Source organism: Macadamia integrifolia, unplaced genomic scaffold (genome assembly GCF_013358625.1).
Source record: "Macadamia integrifolia cultivar HAES 741 unplaced genomic scaffold, SCU_Mint_v3 scaffold_138A, whole genome shotgun sequence".
NCBI lineage: Eukaryota > Viridiplantae > Streptophyta > Magnoliopsida > Proteales > Proteaceae > Macadamia > Macadamia integrifolia.
In genome coordinates this window covers 247,789-263,491 of record NW_024870622.1, presented here as the reverse complement: position 1 = coordinate 263,491, position 15,703 = coordinate 247,789, and the positions used below count along the sequence as shown (strand labels likewise).

General features: G+C 37.5%; 1 protein-coding gene across 2 annotated transcripts; it reads left to right on the top strand.

Annotated features, from left to right (window-relative positions):
- The first annotated feature begins 2,428 nt into the window (after nt 1-2,428).
- On the top strand, nt 2,429-15,668 carry LOC122070901 (disease resistance protein RUN1-like). 2 transcript variants are annotated; one of them, XM_042635133.1, is made up of 5 exons: nt 2,429-3,559; nt 10,105-10,380; nt 10,485-12,322; nt 13,480-13,558; nt 15,133-15,668. In XM_042635133.1, the coding sequence occupies exons 1-3, from the start codon at nt 2,567-2,569 to the stop codon at nt 12,213-12,215; spliced, it is 3,000 nt and encodes a 999-aa protein (XP_042491067.1). In that variant the 5' UTR covers nt 2,429-2,566; the 3' UTR covers nt 12,216-12,322; nt 13,480-13,558; nt 15,133-15,668. The 2 variants fall into 2 exon arrangements, with proteins under 2 accessions (XP_042491067.1, XP_042491066.1); XM_042635132.1 differs by lacking the exon at nt 13,480-13,558.
- The last annotated feature ends 35 nt before the right edge of the window (nt 15,669-15,703 follow it).

Sequence of the window (15,703 nt, the reverse complement as noted above, 5' to 3'; positions counted from 1 at the left end):
CCTTGCTGAATAACTCCACATACACCATCATCTCCTCTAGTAGTACCGTTACAAAACCCTAACATGACGAAGCTTCAAAGCGAGTCCATACCCAAACTCTAAGAGTGCGGAGGTTCCTGGAGATGAAGCGCTTATTGAAGAACCAATTAATCGGCATCTAAGTTGAGAGAGAGAGATGTGGTAGAGGTAAAGGGTAAGGTAGAGAGAGAGAGAGAGAGCACAACCCATCGCTATTCTTCACCATATCAATCTCTGACATTGTAACCAAAGCTGCATAGTTGGCACTGGATGCTCCGGTGCCTACTGCTTCGGACTCGGTAATTTCCGTGGCTTTTCGGTCTTGGTTGGAGAGACTTAGGGCGGCAATTAGGTATGGAGTGGAAGTTCAGCGTGATTTTCAAACTGAAATATAGTGAATGCCAAGAGAGTAAGAATCTCTAGTCGGTTGCAGAGTGAATGTTTGATATTAACAATATCTCCATCCTAGCATCCGCGATGCGCTCTCTCTCCAAGTCAATTGTTCCCTCTTCTCTCTGTGATAGAGGAAAAGATTAGAAGAAAAATATAATTAAGAACAAGCAAGAAAAAAGAACTATGGACTTGAGTTTTTATAATTTCATAATAAAAAAGCTCCGTGTTCGGGTAATTGGGTTTAATCTCTTTGAGTTCTTTCTCCCTGATAAAAGACTAAAAAGGTTCCATCTTGCATTTCATGGTTTCTATTCTTGTTACTCTAAATTTTTAAGGGTTAAGTTCTAGAAGATCCCTCTGAATCTCCCTCATTGCTCCACTTTATGTCACCATTTTCATTTTTGAGTTGTTCCAAACCATCCTCTACAACTCATCCTATTTTATGCTAGCCAAACTACGTTTTCCAGTAGCATCAATTGATGTCTGAATTCCGAATAGGGTCTTCTTCGTCAGATTAAAGACCTACTTTTTCATTGCTGCACATCTATTGATTGAGCAGCCTCTGCTATTCTTCAACTGTCAATAAGACAATAACCTTCCTCTGCTGGGTCTGTTTTTCGGTGCATTCCATTGAAATCTGAATTGGGTAGACCATAAATCATTGAAACAGTCCGTCGGCCATGTGAAGAGATACACTTTTCCCATTGCTACAAACGCTGGTATCCCTTCGATCGAACCTGTTTGCTTTCTCCGATGTTCTATTCACACCGACTGTAGGTCATTTCGGGTGAGGGCGAGAGAGAGAAGTATTGAACGGCGATGCCCTTCGGATTTGGCGTTCATCATTTTGATTCCTGCTCATCAGAGAAAGGTGTGAAGTGATGAAAGAGACAGGAATATAGGAGGCAAGGATTAAAGTATCGGTATCGGTCGCCGTATCGATCGGCCAAAATTAAGATACGTATTGAAGAGTATTGTATCGTATCGGAGATACACTAAGATACGCTAAAGATACACACATAAATGGATAGGAAACATTTTTTTAAACACTTTTGCATAAAGAATTTGTTAAAAAAAGCTATTGATAACATGTATTATGCATAAACACTAAATTGAGGGTATTGTACTAAGAATTCAAGGTTTGTAGTTGTCCCATAAATGTAAAATCCTTGTTCCCAACCTTGATTTCCACTTTAGTTAGAGAGAAATATGGATGACAGCAACTTTGGAACAAAAACCTTTCAAAAATCGTGTTTTTCTGAAAAATTACCCATCTTGGCCATTATATGACCATAGCGTATTGTATCGGTTTATACCGATACGTACCGATATATATATATATCGATACTCACCGATACGTGCCAATATATACCGATATGTACTGATCGATACATACCGATACTCACCGATATGTACCAATACATACCGAAACATATATTTTACCTCAATTTTATAATTTTCATAGTCTTATTGAGGCATATCGTATCGTATCGATGTGTATTGGTGGTGTATTGATGCATTTCGGTATGTATTGTAGGATATATATCGATACGAAAGGATTTTAAAAATTTCATGTATCGTATCGATGTGTATCATATCGGTCGGCTAAATTTAAGATACGTATCGGAGGGTATCGTATCGGTATTGGAGATACTTAAAACCATGATAGGAGGTGAATGAGTTTGTTAGGGGTAAAGTATCCAATTTGTAGGCGTACAAAAGGATAATGTATATGGAAGCATTGTTTTGGGTATTTTTGTAATACCAAAACTCGTTATGTGTAAATTTGTTGAATGAAACATAATGTGGATATTTTTGTAAAAGCAAACCCAATAGTGGGTAATCACGTAATTTTCCCTAGTTTCTATTACCGGCCCTATAAAAATCCCCTCCTTTTTTGATGCATTGTAATTGCGAATGTTAAATCTAAACACATGGATGGGTATACATATATTTGTATGTGTACTTTTTTTTCTTTTTTCTTTTTTGATACGTTTATATTGCCCTTATAATTGTTATATGAATCATTATCTGCAGGTATGAGGCAAAATTTATCGAAACAATTGTTGATGCTGTTGTTTTGATTAAACGAAGTCGAACACCATTGAACATCTCTAGTTATCTCATTGGAATAGATTCCCGTGTTGCAACGTTGATGAGTTCAAAATGTTCAATTCGTTCTCCATCAGAAGTACATATCATAGGGATTTGTGGTATCAGTGGAATAGGCAAGACAACCATTGCGAAAGCCGTATATAATGAAATTTGTCATAGATTTGAAGGTTACAGTTTTCTTGAGAATGTTAGAGAAGTTTCACAACAACACAATGGTTTAATTAGTTTACAAGAACAACTCCTTTCTGATGTCCTTATGAAGAAAAACTTGAAGATAAACAACGTTGATAGAGGAATAAATGTGATCAAACAGAGGCTTCACTGCAAAAGGGTTCTTATTGTTATTGATGATGTAGATCATTCTGAGCAATTAAATGCATTGGCTGTCAAGTATGATTCATTTGGTGTGGGAAGTATAATCATTGTCATATCAAGGGATAAACATTTGCTAAACGAGGTTGAAGCGTGTCACATTTATCATCCTGAAGAGTTAGACTCTCGTGAATCTCTTCAACTTTTCAGTTGGCATGCATTCAAGAGTGATGGTCCACCTGATGATTATAAGGAGGTTTCAAAGGAGATAGTCAGTAATGTCAAAGGACTTCCATTAGCTCTTGAGGTCATAGGATCTACAATGTTTGGCAAAAGAAGTTTATCTGAATGGGAGAATGTATTAGCCAAACTAAAAAGTACTCCTGATCATCAAATTCAAAAAAAGCTTAGATTAAGTTTTTATGATTTGGATGACATGGAGAAGGATATTTTCTTTGATATAGCATGCTTCTTTATTGGAATGGACGAAAGCTATGTATCTAAAATACTAGATGGATGCAACTTGTTTCCAGTTATCGGAATCAGCGTTCTCATTCAAAGATCTCTTATTACAATTGATAAAAAGAAGAAACTAAGGATGCATGATCTTCTTCGAGAGATGGCAAAAGAAATTGTTCGTGAAGAATCTCCTAAACAACCTGGAAGACGTACAAGATTATGGTCAAGAGAGGATGTTTGTGATGTATTGGCGAAACATAAGGTAAGAACATACATTTTTTATCCTTCTAAAGCAAAAAAAAAAAAAGAAAAAGAAAAAATTCTGCTCGGCAGCGGAGCAAAGGTTTTCGAAGTAATCTAGGGTCATGAAATCCTGTTTATTGTTTAAAATACTAAAAATATCAATGCTAAAAAGTCTGATGGCCTAATCGTTTTGCTCTGCTGCCAAGCAAACGTCTCAATTTCTTCTTATTTTAAATTTAGCAGTTTTTATTGAAAATTATCTAAAGTCTATCTGAACGACTATGTCCATGGTATCTCTTGGCATGGCACAAAAGCTAATGATCGTTGATCATAAATTCACTAAATCCTTATTTTTATTTTATGAGTTGTATATGATACACATTGCTACGTAATATATATGTATTGTGATGTTAATTTAGAAAAGTTGTGTTGGTCTCTGGCCTATCAAATGAACCCAGAAAAACTCCACTGACTGTGAAGATTGGAGAACCTCGGAAATGGACCCCTCCAAGTTTGGACTACTGTTGGAAAAAGTTGTATAAGCTGTTTTTTCGTTTATGATTCATTACCAAAAGTCTATTTTCCTTTTCCGAATTGAAGCTGATCGATAGGCCAACAGAAAATAACATTTATGGCCCATTTGATTTTGTTTCCATAAATGGTTTTTCCGTTTTTCTGTGCTCAGAAACGAAAAAGCACCCTAAAAACCGTTTGATTTTCTGTTTTGTTTCACTTGTTTTTTGAAACAAAAATAGAAATTTATGCCTATTTCTGTGTTTGAAAACGGGAATGGAGAAATAAGTTAGACTTGTTTTTCTGTTTCTAGAAACAAGTGGGAGCGACAAAAATTGTGAAAAACCCAGTACTTCACTTGACCTACCCAAACCCGAACCCATTGTTGAAACTTCTCGCTATCCAAATGCGGTGATTCCAACCTGGTTGTGCGAAGCTCACAGTTTCGGATTGCCTTCATCCTTCTGAAGCTCATATCCATGAAGTATACCTGCAACTCCAACGTCGTGCCTTCACTCGTGAGTTGCATTCCTACAACATCGTGTCTTCACTCATGTCTTGAACTCAACTACATTGTTGAAAATGTTTCTGGAAACAGAAAAATCAAACACCTTTTTGCAATTCTAAAAATTGTTTCTTAGTTGCCGTTTCTGTTGTTTCTAGACACAAAAACAGGAGAAACAAAATCAAACGAGCCCTTAGTATCACAAGCCATTGCATATATAGAATGTCATAAGCTTTCACCTTTCTAGAACTGAAAAGTGAAACTTTAAAAACAGAAGCTGCCTTTTCCTTATAGCAACTATGGATTGTGAAATTCATTACAAAGTAAGCAACTCTATTTTTTTCTGCCCCACTCTATTTATAATCACATCAAAATCAATGGGATTTTGTAAAATAAATATCAAGGGTAAGTTACAATGGTCTTCACTCTGTCCTCATTCATTAATCTCCCTCAAGTGTCTCTATTTTACGGCTGCTTCCTCTCTCTCGCTCTTCTTCATCGACATTAGACCAACTTACCTTCTTCGGTGAGAAGAACTGCAGCCGTATCTAACATTACACCACTACTATCTCTTTGAAGTTAAACTATCATATGAAACTGCAACAGCTTCTGAAATTGGGGAGGTTTCCATCGAAGTCATTGAGAGTGATTCCAACCTATGTAAGGTGGAGGAAATCAACGTTGCCCTTGAGAATAGTAATCCGATGAACATGAAGTCTATGTTGATTTTAAGGGAAATCTAAAGGGAAGGGAAGTGAAAATTTCAAACCTAAAAAAGAAATTGTTGTAATCATTAGGCAATGTGTCTATATCACTAATTCCAAATCATTCCATATTTGGTTATAAAAAATTCACTTTACTTTGCATCCAAAACCCTTTGCTATGAAATGTGAAATAAAAATTAAATGTAAAATGTTTCCTTAATAAAAATGGTAAAAAATTTAAGTAGTTTGTAGTCACATACTAAGGCTGAGACGAATCCTTACTCGGATTATAAATGTGGATGGATTGGTCCATCCTAGTACTTACCTTGGTTTGCCTTCAGAGATTGGAAAAAATAAGAAGGCTACTTTTCAGCATGTCAAAGATAGGACTATCAGGAAGATTGTGGGCTAGAAAGAGAGAGCATGTCTCAAGCAGGCAAAGTAGTCCTTCTAAAGGCTGTTGTGGCAGGGACATCCTCGTACCATATCTCCCACTTCAAGCTTTCAAATGGTCTCCTTGAGGAAATAAGTAAAGCATGATGCAATTTCTTTAGGGGCCAAAAAAATTGATGAGAGAAGAATGCATTGGGTGGCAAAGGATTGCCTTTGTTTATAGAAGTTTGATAGTGGAATGGGGATAGAGGACTTCAACATTCAAAACCAAGCCCTTCGTGCAAAATTGGGATGGAAAATTTTGGTGAAAGAGGATTCCCTGTGGGCAAGACTTGTGAAAAGTATCTACTTCCCCTCTGGCACTTTCTCTTCTGCAGTGGTGGGGCATAGACCCTCTTGAGTTTGGCGCAGTGTTTCACGTGGTTGAAATCTTTTGGGGAAGGGTCTATTATGGATTGTTGGCAATGGAATTTTGTTTAGATATGGGAGGACCCTTGGATCCCTGCAATTGAAGGTTTTAACCTTCACCACCCTAGACCTCCCGATTGCCCCTTTTAGATGGTCTCTGAGTTGATTGATGGTCAGACTAGAGGGGATGTTGGCAAGGATTAAAGTATCGGTATCAGTATCGGTCAGTCAAAATTAAAATACGTATCGGAGGGTATCATATCGTATCGTATCAGAGATACACTAAGATACGCTAAAGATACACATAAATGGATAGGAAACATTTTTTTAAATACTTTTGCATAAAGAATTTGTTAAAAAAAGCTATTGATAACATGTATTATGCATAAACACTAAATTGAGGGTATCGCACTAAGAATTCAAGGTTTGTAGTTGTCCCATAAATGTAAAATCCTTATTCCGAATCTTGATTTTTACTTTAGTTAGAGAGAAATATGACTGGCATCAATTTTGGAACAAAACCCCTCAAAAAATTGTGTTTTGCTGAAAAATTACCCATCTTGGCCATTATATGACCGTAGTGCACTATATTGGTACATACCGATACTCACCGATTCTTATCGATACTCATTGATTTGTATCAATACTCACCGATACGTATCGATACATACCGAAACGTACATTTCACCTCAATTTTATATATTCCATAGAGTCGTATCGGTGCATATCATATCATATTATATCGATGTGTATCAGTGGTGTATTGATGTATATCGATATGTATCGTAGGATATATATTGATATGGAAGGATTTTAAAAATTCCATGTATCGTACCGGTGTATATTATATCAGTTGGATAAATTTAAGATACGTATCAGAGGGTATCGTATCGGTATCGAAGATACTTTAAACCATGGATGTTGGTAAGTTGAGAAAATTTCTTCTTCCCTTTGAGGTCGATTGTATTTTACAAATCCCTATCAGTGCGAAAGGTTGCAAATTATTGAGTGCGTTGCGGCAGACCCCAAATGGTATTTTTTCGGTGGTCTAGTCAGCCTTGTATTATACTAAATATGCTGAGAAAGCTTGCTTAACCCAGAAGGATGTATGGAAAACAATCTGGAATGCACAGATTCCTTCAAATGTTAAAACTTTTTTTGTGGAAGCCGTGTCTTAGGGCTATTAGTGTTTTACCTTGCCTGGCTCTGCAACATATTGTGGAATCTAGTATCTGTGGTGGGTGTGGTGTGGTGTGGATGATGAGTCTATGAAGCATGCTCTCATTTAGTGTCCTCAACAGGCTTGGTTCATGTCCTCTGTCTCTTTACGTACTTCTGCCTTTTCAAATCTCTCCCTTATAGAATGGATCCTTAAATGGAGGGGTCCTTTGGAATCCACAAAATATCAAAAGAAAATTTGTTTTGCATCCTAGGCTTTGACGATTTGGGAAATTTGGAAAATCGGGAATGCAAGATGTTTTAGTGTGTCCATTCCTCCCTTCAGGCCTTGGATTGTTATGGTAAATAAGGGTGTGAGTGGATATGTTGCTCTTATTGCTGCCCCTCCTCCATCTGGGGCTACTCATTTGGACAGTTCTGCCCTCCCTCTTGGCTCCTCCTCTTGACTACCTTGCAATTTTCACTAATGCTGCCCTTTGCTCCCGTCGTAAATCTTTGGAAATGGGTTGTGTAGCTTTTGATCACTTGGAGAGGCCTTGTTTTATTGCCTCGTCTCATTAAGCTTTTGCGCAACGGTGGTTGGGGAAGCTTTGGCTATCTGTCTAGCTCTTACTTCAGCTAGACATGCAGGTTTCTTGAGGGTAATGGTGTTCTTTGACTACCTTACTGTCATAAATAGCCTCTCGGTCCCCTCCTCTTCCCCCTCCCACCTCCCACCTCCCACCTCCCAATCTTCCATTGTGAGCATTGTGCATGATAATGTCTCTCAAGTCTCACTTTTCCTTTTGTTCTTTTGTTCACATCAATAGGATCTGTAATGGGATGGCTCATTACGTTTCTAAATGGGTTTTGTCCTACCCGAGTGAGGGTTTCTGGATTCCCCCTCCTGGAGAGCTGTTGAGACTCGTATTTCCGAATAGAAATTCTCATTTGCAAAAAAATAAAAAATAAAAAATCCAAATCATTCCATAGTTGGTTATTAAAATTTCACTTTACTTTGCATCCAAAACCCTTTGCTATAAAATGTAAATTAGAAAATTAAATGTAAAATGTATTCCTTAATAAATATAATAAAAAAATTAAGTAGTTTGTACAGTTACATGGGATCACATGGAGTAATGATTACAAAGTTTTCTTTTTAAGTTTGAAAATTCCACTTCCCTTCCCTTTAATTCCCTTTGCAACCAAACGGAGCCGAAGTGCTTTTGGCCTTTACAACATTGACAAAACTGGGACGGAAATCTATCCCTAGGAACTCAATGTCCATATACACAAAGGAGAAGAACAAGCCACTATTGCTATCCAAAATGAAAGAACCTCCAAGAATAATGGGGAAACTAGGAGAAATCAAGCAAAATAACCTAACCAGATGAGTAAAAAAGTGGAAAAACCAGAAAACCATATGAGTGATGAAAGAACGGACGTCCAAGAGTAATCGCATTGCACAAGGAGCTAGAGGCAAGAGAGAATGGCAACCGAGCAGTGAAAACCACAAAAATATGGAAAATTTACAACCTAAGTGAAGAGAACACAGTCTGCAACTCTCAAATCAAAACACTCATCGAGAAAGAAAAGTAAAGTGAAAAGGAAACCATAGGCCTTTAAAATTTACAAAAACCTAGAAAGCCAACCAAATGTAACAAAGCGAGGGAAAAATATCAGTTTTTTCCTCATTTCCCTTTCCTCGTCCCGTCATTACACTTACACCCATTTAAGTAATTAGTCCTCATATGCTATGTATGGTCCCATATATAAATGTTCAGTCGGGTACCTGTCTTTAATCGGGCTACCAATAATAGAGTTAGATTGTCTTACAGGGGCTAATGAGATATTTATCTCCAAACAGGCTTTAAACGTGTCGAGCTGCGTAAACAGTCTCTAAGCGGACCTTAAATGGGATTAAAATGTCGGATTGAGTTGAGAAATTTATCAGCCCATCCCGATCGAGCGGCTGTCGGATAGCACCCTTGCACTAGAAATGATCGAATGCTAGTCGAACCAGGCTTAAGCTCGACACATTTAATAAATAGGCTGGGCGAATTTAGGGTTTTCCTAGTTGCAGTAGTGCACCGGCCAATTAGACGTGCACATTGGCATTAACCAAGAGGGATGCGGTGGTCATTTTGCACCTCCTACATCTGGACACAAGGGCCATGCATCACCATAGAGAACACTCCCCCCTCTTTTTTGGGGGGAAGGGTTTGCTTCCCAGTTGTGTGGCCCTTGCACCAACATGGAATCAATAAGGGAGCACATAGGGGAAGCCAACATGAGCTGTACGATGGTCATTTGCACCATTGTGAGTGCAGGGAACGTGATCGATCAACTTTTTCCTTTTTTTCTTGGTTATTACCTTTTCCCTAACAACCCCAAGGTTGTAGCTCAGTTACCAAGGGAGTGAGCCTATATTGACATACATTCGACTGTTCAAGTTCGACTCCCCTTACCCCCTAGGGTCAGCACATGTGCATCTGGTGGATTAGTCAGGCCAAAATGTCTGAACATCCTCGTTATCAAAAAGAAAAAAGTGAAAAATAAAAAATAAAAAGATAAGAAAGAAAACCTCTTCCCTAAACATTTGGGTTTTCTATTGACTTCTCAATCAGTGTGGCGTAGGAGATTGCCCCTTACACTACAGCTTTGCAAACACCCTTCCCTTTTCAATTTACTTCATTTAAGAATTGTTAGTTTGTCTTTTATCTTGGCAGTAGGATCTTTAACTGACAGTTGGGATTATTTCCTTTAGGTTGTCTCTCTTGCTTCTGTTCCTTCTACTGCATTTACTCTAATGTGTGTTTATATGCGTATTTGGTGTATTTTCTTATTTGAGTGTTTTACTAATCAAATTCTGTTTGTTAATAGGGAACCAAATCTATTGAAGGCATCACCCTAAAGATTTCTCAACTTGAAGATGTGTGTTTTAATACCGAAGCATTTGTAGATGTACATAATCTAAGACTGCTTCAACTAAATAATGTACGCCTAAGGGGAGGATATGAACATCTCTCTAAGAAACTAAGATGGCTTTGTTGGCATGGATTCCCTTTGAATTCTATACCTACCAATTTTCACATGGAGAATCTCATTGTTCTTCACATGGAAAATAGCAGTGTTAAAGAGGTTTGGAAGGAAATCAAGGTAATGAAATAGCATCTGCATTTTTCTTTTGTTTATATATATATATATATATATATAAATGAATACTTATTTCTTCTCTTCCCCCCCACTTTTTTATTATGCAGCTGCTCAAAAGGTTGAAAATCCTGAACCTTAGTCACTCGAGTTACTTGAGGAAAACCCCCAACTTCTCAGGAGTCCCCAATCTTGAGGAACTGGTCCTTGAAGATTGTAAAAGTCTTGTTGAGGTTCACGGATCCATTGGGTATCTTGAAAAGCTAATAGTCTTGAATTTGAAAAATTGCAATAACCTTATGAAGCTTCCAGACAGCATTGGTATGTTGAGATCTCTTGAAGAGCTCAATCTCCATGGTTGCTCGAAACCAGTGCAACGATCTACTTATTGGTTTTCTTCATTCCCCCAATATCTCGGTTCACTAAGAAGACAGCATGCTTCTACCAATTTGCTTCCTGCTTCTTTCTCTGGTTTATGCTCTTTGAAATCATTAAATCTCAATTATTGCAATCTGTCAGAAGATATGATTCCCAATGATTTCTGGAGCTTGCCATGGTTGAGGGTGTTAAGAATGGACAGGAACAGTTTTTGCACCCTACCAGCCAACATCAGACGTCTTCCTCGTCTTGAAGATCTTACACTGAGAGATTGTAGAGATCTCAAACTAATAATGACAGAGCTTCCGCCAATTTTAAGATATTTGGATGTAGCAGGTTGCTCAACAATGGAAATATTATCATCCAACATCAGCAATCTCTCTAGACTTAGGCATCTTATTTTGAATGGATGTAAGAGGCTACAATCATTGCCAAAGCTTCCACCATGCTTGGAGGTGTTGGAGGCAAATGATTGTGCATCTTTGCAAGGAGTAGACGTTGAGGGCTTAGAGTACTTAAAAGAGTTAGTTATCGATTATGATCACTTCTGTAGTAAATCGGATGAAATATGTTGCCTTCCTAATCTTGAGATGCTAACTTTGGAAGGCTGTGGTAGGCCTCAAATACTGCCAAAGCTTCCATCAAGTTTAGATACCTTGTTTGTAGATGGTGACATATCGAATTTGCTAGTCAATTGCGGGGAGATCCAGAGCATGGAAACTTGTCATCAATCTGTACAAGGCGTCCACATGGAAGGGTACTGCCACCATCTGGGGAACACTTTGAGGAAGAATAGCTTCTTCCATCTCCAGGGTCACTTTGAAATATGGGGTAGTGGGAGTGAAATTCCGGAATGGATAAGCCATCAAAATATGGGGTCTTCAATATCCTTTGAGTTATCTGATGATGACAACTGTTCAGGTTGTCAGATCCAAGGGTTGGATGTATCTGCTGTTTTTTCAGTTGAGAAATTCACCGTTCACTTGCGTTCTCACACTGTAATTTGTAATAAAACTAAAGGTATTCGATGGAGGTCCTTTTTTGTTAATTGGCAAACCACAAGTCCACTTCCACTAGGTCAAGATTTATTGTGGGTGCGCCATATTACAATTCCTGAACTTTGGGGTTTCTCAGGACGCGAAGCTGTTTTTGGCGATCACTTTGAAGTGGGGGATCATGTGGAGGTTTCAGTAGATATTGAGGCTTATTATCCTAGTGGAAGTTTGCAAGTGAAGAAGTGTGGAGTCCTTCTGGTCCACAGGCCACATGAGAAGAACCTATCAGATGATCAATCAATGGCAGAATACATGTCTGCTTCAGATGATGATGATGATGTCGTTTTCAATGGAGAAGAATCAGTATTGGTTCACCTTAAAGATGATGAGAATAAAATCAGTGGTCATAATATTGAGGGCATCGCAGAAAATGGCATTGATGCCAAAAGGTTGAGGATTGGGCTGTAATTATTGCAACATATATATATTAGTTGCCATTTCCCATATATATATATATGGAACACGTACAAGCCCATTGCAGAGGCCAATTCATTTGCAAGCTGGATGATACTCAGGTGAGTTCCGCTGGACATGCTCTGTGATTGTAAGAATACCATTTCATTCTTTCATTAATCAATTCTCTCCTTTTCCAATTCATCTGTTATTTTTCTTCCATATGGACATGCTCTGTGATTGTAATAATATTACTGTATTGTAGAAATAATACGAAATCATGAGGTAGGATGCTGATAAATAATGAGACCTTATGTTAACGATTGATGTGTTACCAAAGGATGAGGGAGGAATAAATTGCAAACAAGGCCTTGAATTCATAATAAGTTAAATTATAGGTTAGAGATCAAGGAAACATCAACCTACGTTTTCATTCTATTTATATGAAAATGAGTTTAAAAATAAATAACTACTACTCATTAATGAAGTATTTAGCAGGCATACTGATATCGTAGTAATCAATGATGTGAGATGCCATTGCAAACATGAAGATTGGAAAAGATTACTAATAACAATGTCTTGATATGGGGAAACATAAATAGCAGGTGAATTATTAGTACGGAATGTTCCTTCCCACAGCTCAAGCCCAAACAGTGATGTGCTCGGCGAATTTTGTAAAAGGATGAGGGAGGAATAGATTGCAAACATGAGTCATTAAACTACATATAGGTTAGAGCAGAAGTTACATCAAACCAAAATTTTCATTCTATTTATTTGAAAATACTATTAAAAATTAATAACTACTCCTTAGCACAGAAGCATGTTTAGCAGGTAAAAATTGTAGTAATCAATAATGTGAGATGACATTGCAAATAGGAGCCTTAGAAAGTTAATTCTGAGATGCAAAAGTGACATGGAAGTACAATTATATATATATATATATATATATTACAAATTGGTCTTCAATAGAAATAACAATGTCTTGATTGGAAAATGTAATTAATAAGAGAATCCGTAGTATGAAAACAAGTGAGAAGCAAACTTATTGTTAATTTATTTTTTTGTTTTGTATGTTATGCAATTGGGTTGATGATTTGATGCGATTTGTAACTGTAATTATATAAATTCTTTTGTAATCTAGTATTGCTAATTAGTCTAAAATGTTTGAAGGATAATTAATCATTTGTTCTCTTTGTTGTATTTCCATTGATTTATATCTCTGGTTTGATGGATATGCAAGCTTAATCTTAATCTACCTCCATATATTGTTCAATTGTAGCTTGTACTATCTTCCCCATGAAGGCGCATGGCATGTATCAGAAAGGACTCAAAATGACAATTAAATCAGCACATAAAATGTAATACATCATTCCAATCGGTGAATTTATTCAAAAGCAAGAATGGTTTTATGGCTTTAAAACTTGACCTTAGCAATGCTTATTGATAAAGTTGAATGGGTTTTTCTTGAAATTGTCTTCACTAAATTTGGATTTAGTTCTACTTGGATTTATTGGATTATGCAATGTATTACTGCTGTACCTTTCCATGAGAAGCTTATTGAATCCCTTTCAGACCCCTTTACATCTCATAGGGGACTCCATCAAGGATGCCCCTTAGGTCTTATCCATTCATCCTGTGCCAAGAGGCTTTATCCTCATATTTTTCAAGAACTGAACACCTTAAAATCATTTGGGGGGTTAAACCTTGTAGAGATGGCCCTTCGATTTCCCATTTTCTTTTTGCCGATGATTTTAATTTTTTTCTACGGCTAGGAGATTTGAGGGACAGACCTTTATTCAACTTATTGGGAACTATTGTTTGGTATCAGGCCAAAGTCTCAATATAAGCAAATCAAATGTTTGGTTTAGCCCTTGTATTCCCATTTCTGCCCAAAGAGAAATCTTTATGACTATAGGTTTCCAACCTGTCACAAATTTGGGTAAGTATTTAAGGATCCCTATGAAATTTGGCCAATCCAAAAATGCTTTATTTCTTCATATTGCTGAAAGGGTTCAATCCATTTTAGCAGGGTGGAAAGAGAATTTATTATCTGCTGTCGGGAAATAAATTCTGGTTAAGTCAGTTGCTTCAGTTGCTTCTGCTTTTCCTACATACTCGATGTGTATATTTCTTTTCCCCATTGATTAGTCCAAAGATTTGAAGAAAATCATTAGGAATTATTGGTGAAAAGATAAAAATTGAAAAGAGGTCTGTTGGGAACAACTTTGCAAAAGTAAAAGGGTACTAGGTCTTGAATTTAGGGATTTTGAATGCTTTAATAAAGCTCTACTTGCTTGGCAATGTTGGAGAATCTTGCTTAGTAGTGACTACCCCCAAACATAATTGCTCTTTTCTTGAGGCCACTCCTAAGCATAACTGCTTTTGGAAGATAGAGAAGTTTACTTGGTGGAAGGGAGGTTTTGATTAAGGGCTTAAGAAGACATAATGGTAATGGTGTAGTATCCATTCCCATGATTCTGTGAATGTCGTTGCTGATCTCATTCATCAGCCCTATAAACAATGGAATATACCTCTTATTCATGCTTTGTTCTCTCCTACTGATGCTGCTTCCATTGCTCAAATTCCCTTTGCACAACTAGTGAGGAGGATTGTTGGCTTTGGAGTTACACTAATACTGGATTGTTCTCAGTAAAATCTCCTTATTGTTGCTCTTTGACTCATTCAAGTCCATCCACATCGGTTCCAGATCCCTTTTGGAGTTTTTTTTTTTTTTTTGTAGAAACTCTGTTTAGTTCGTAAGATTTAATTGTTCATATGTAGATGCTGTGTTAATTGCTTCCCCTCTTTGATTTCATACTAATGATCTTCAAAGAGGACGATTTAAGGATTGGCTTAATTTTCTGTCTGTCCGATATAAGAATGTGCCTTGTTTGATGGATTTTCATATTCTTTGGTCTTCTATACGTGGCAGATCTGGAAGACTCATGATATTGTGATCTTCAACTTCTTTGATCCTGATCTTTATAGCACAGTGGCATGCATTGCTGACTCCATCCAGGAATGAAACATCAGCTTGGCTTAGAAAGCTTTTGAGTTCTGTGTATCCTACTGATAACTCTTGTGCCTCTTAGAGCTCTTGAAATTCATTTCGTGATCTCTACAGATGGGGCATTGCGGGCCTCGGCTCACAAGGGTGGCCGTGGTGCTATTATTAGATCGCATTTGGTATCATTCATTGCGGCAAGATGCAGACCTGGGACTAGTGTTTCTGCTGCGGAAGCTGTGGCTCTACGTGATGGAATCTTGCTTGCTCAAGCTGTTTGCTTGCCGGCTGTAGTTGTGTATAATGATTAACAATGGATCATTAAGGGTTGAGAGAATGAAATCTTCAGTCCCCCAATGTAATATAGTAGTCCAATGCAGGTAAGGCAAGCCGAGATAAGTCCCATGTCCAGACATTGCTAATGACTAGATTTGTTACAGCGATCCAGTACCATTATGATCTCATGGACATCCTTCAGATGTGATAATAGCAACCGTTT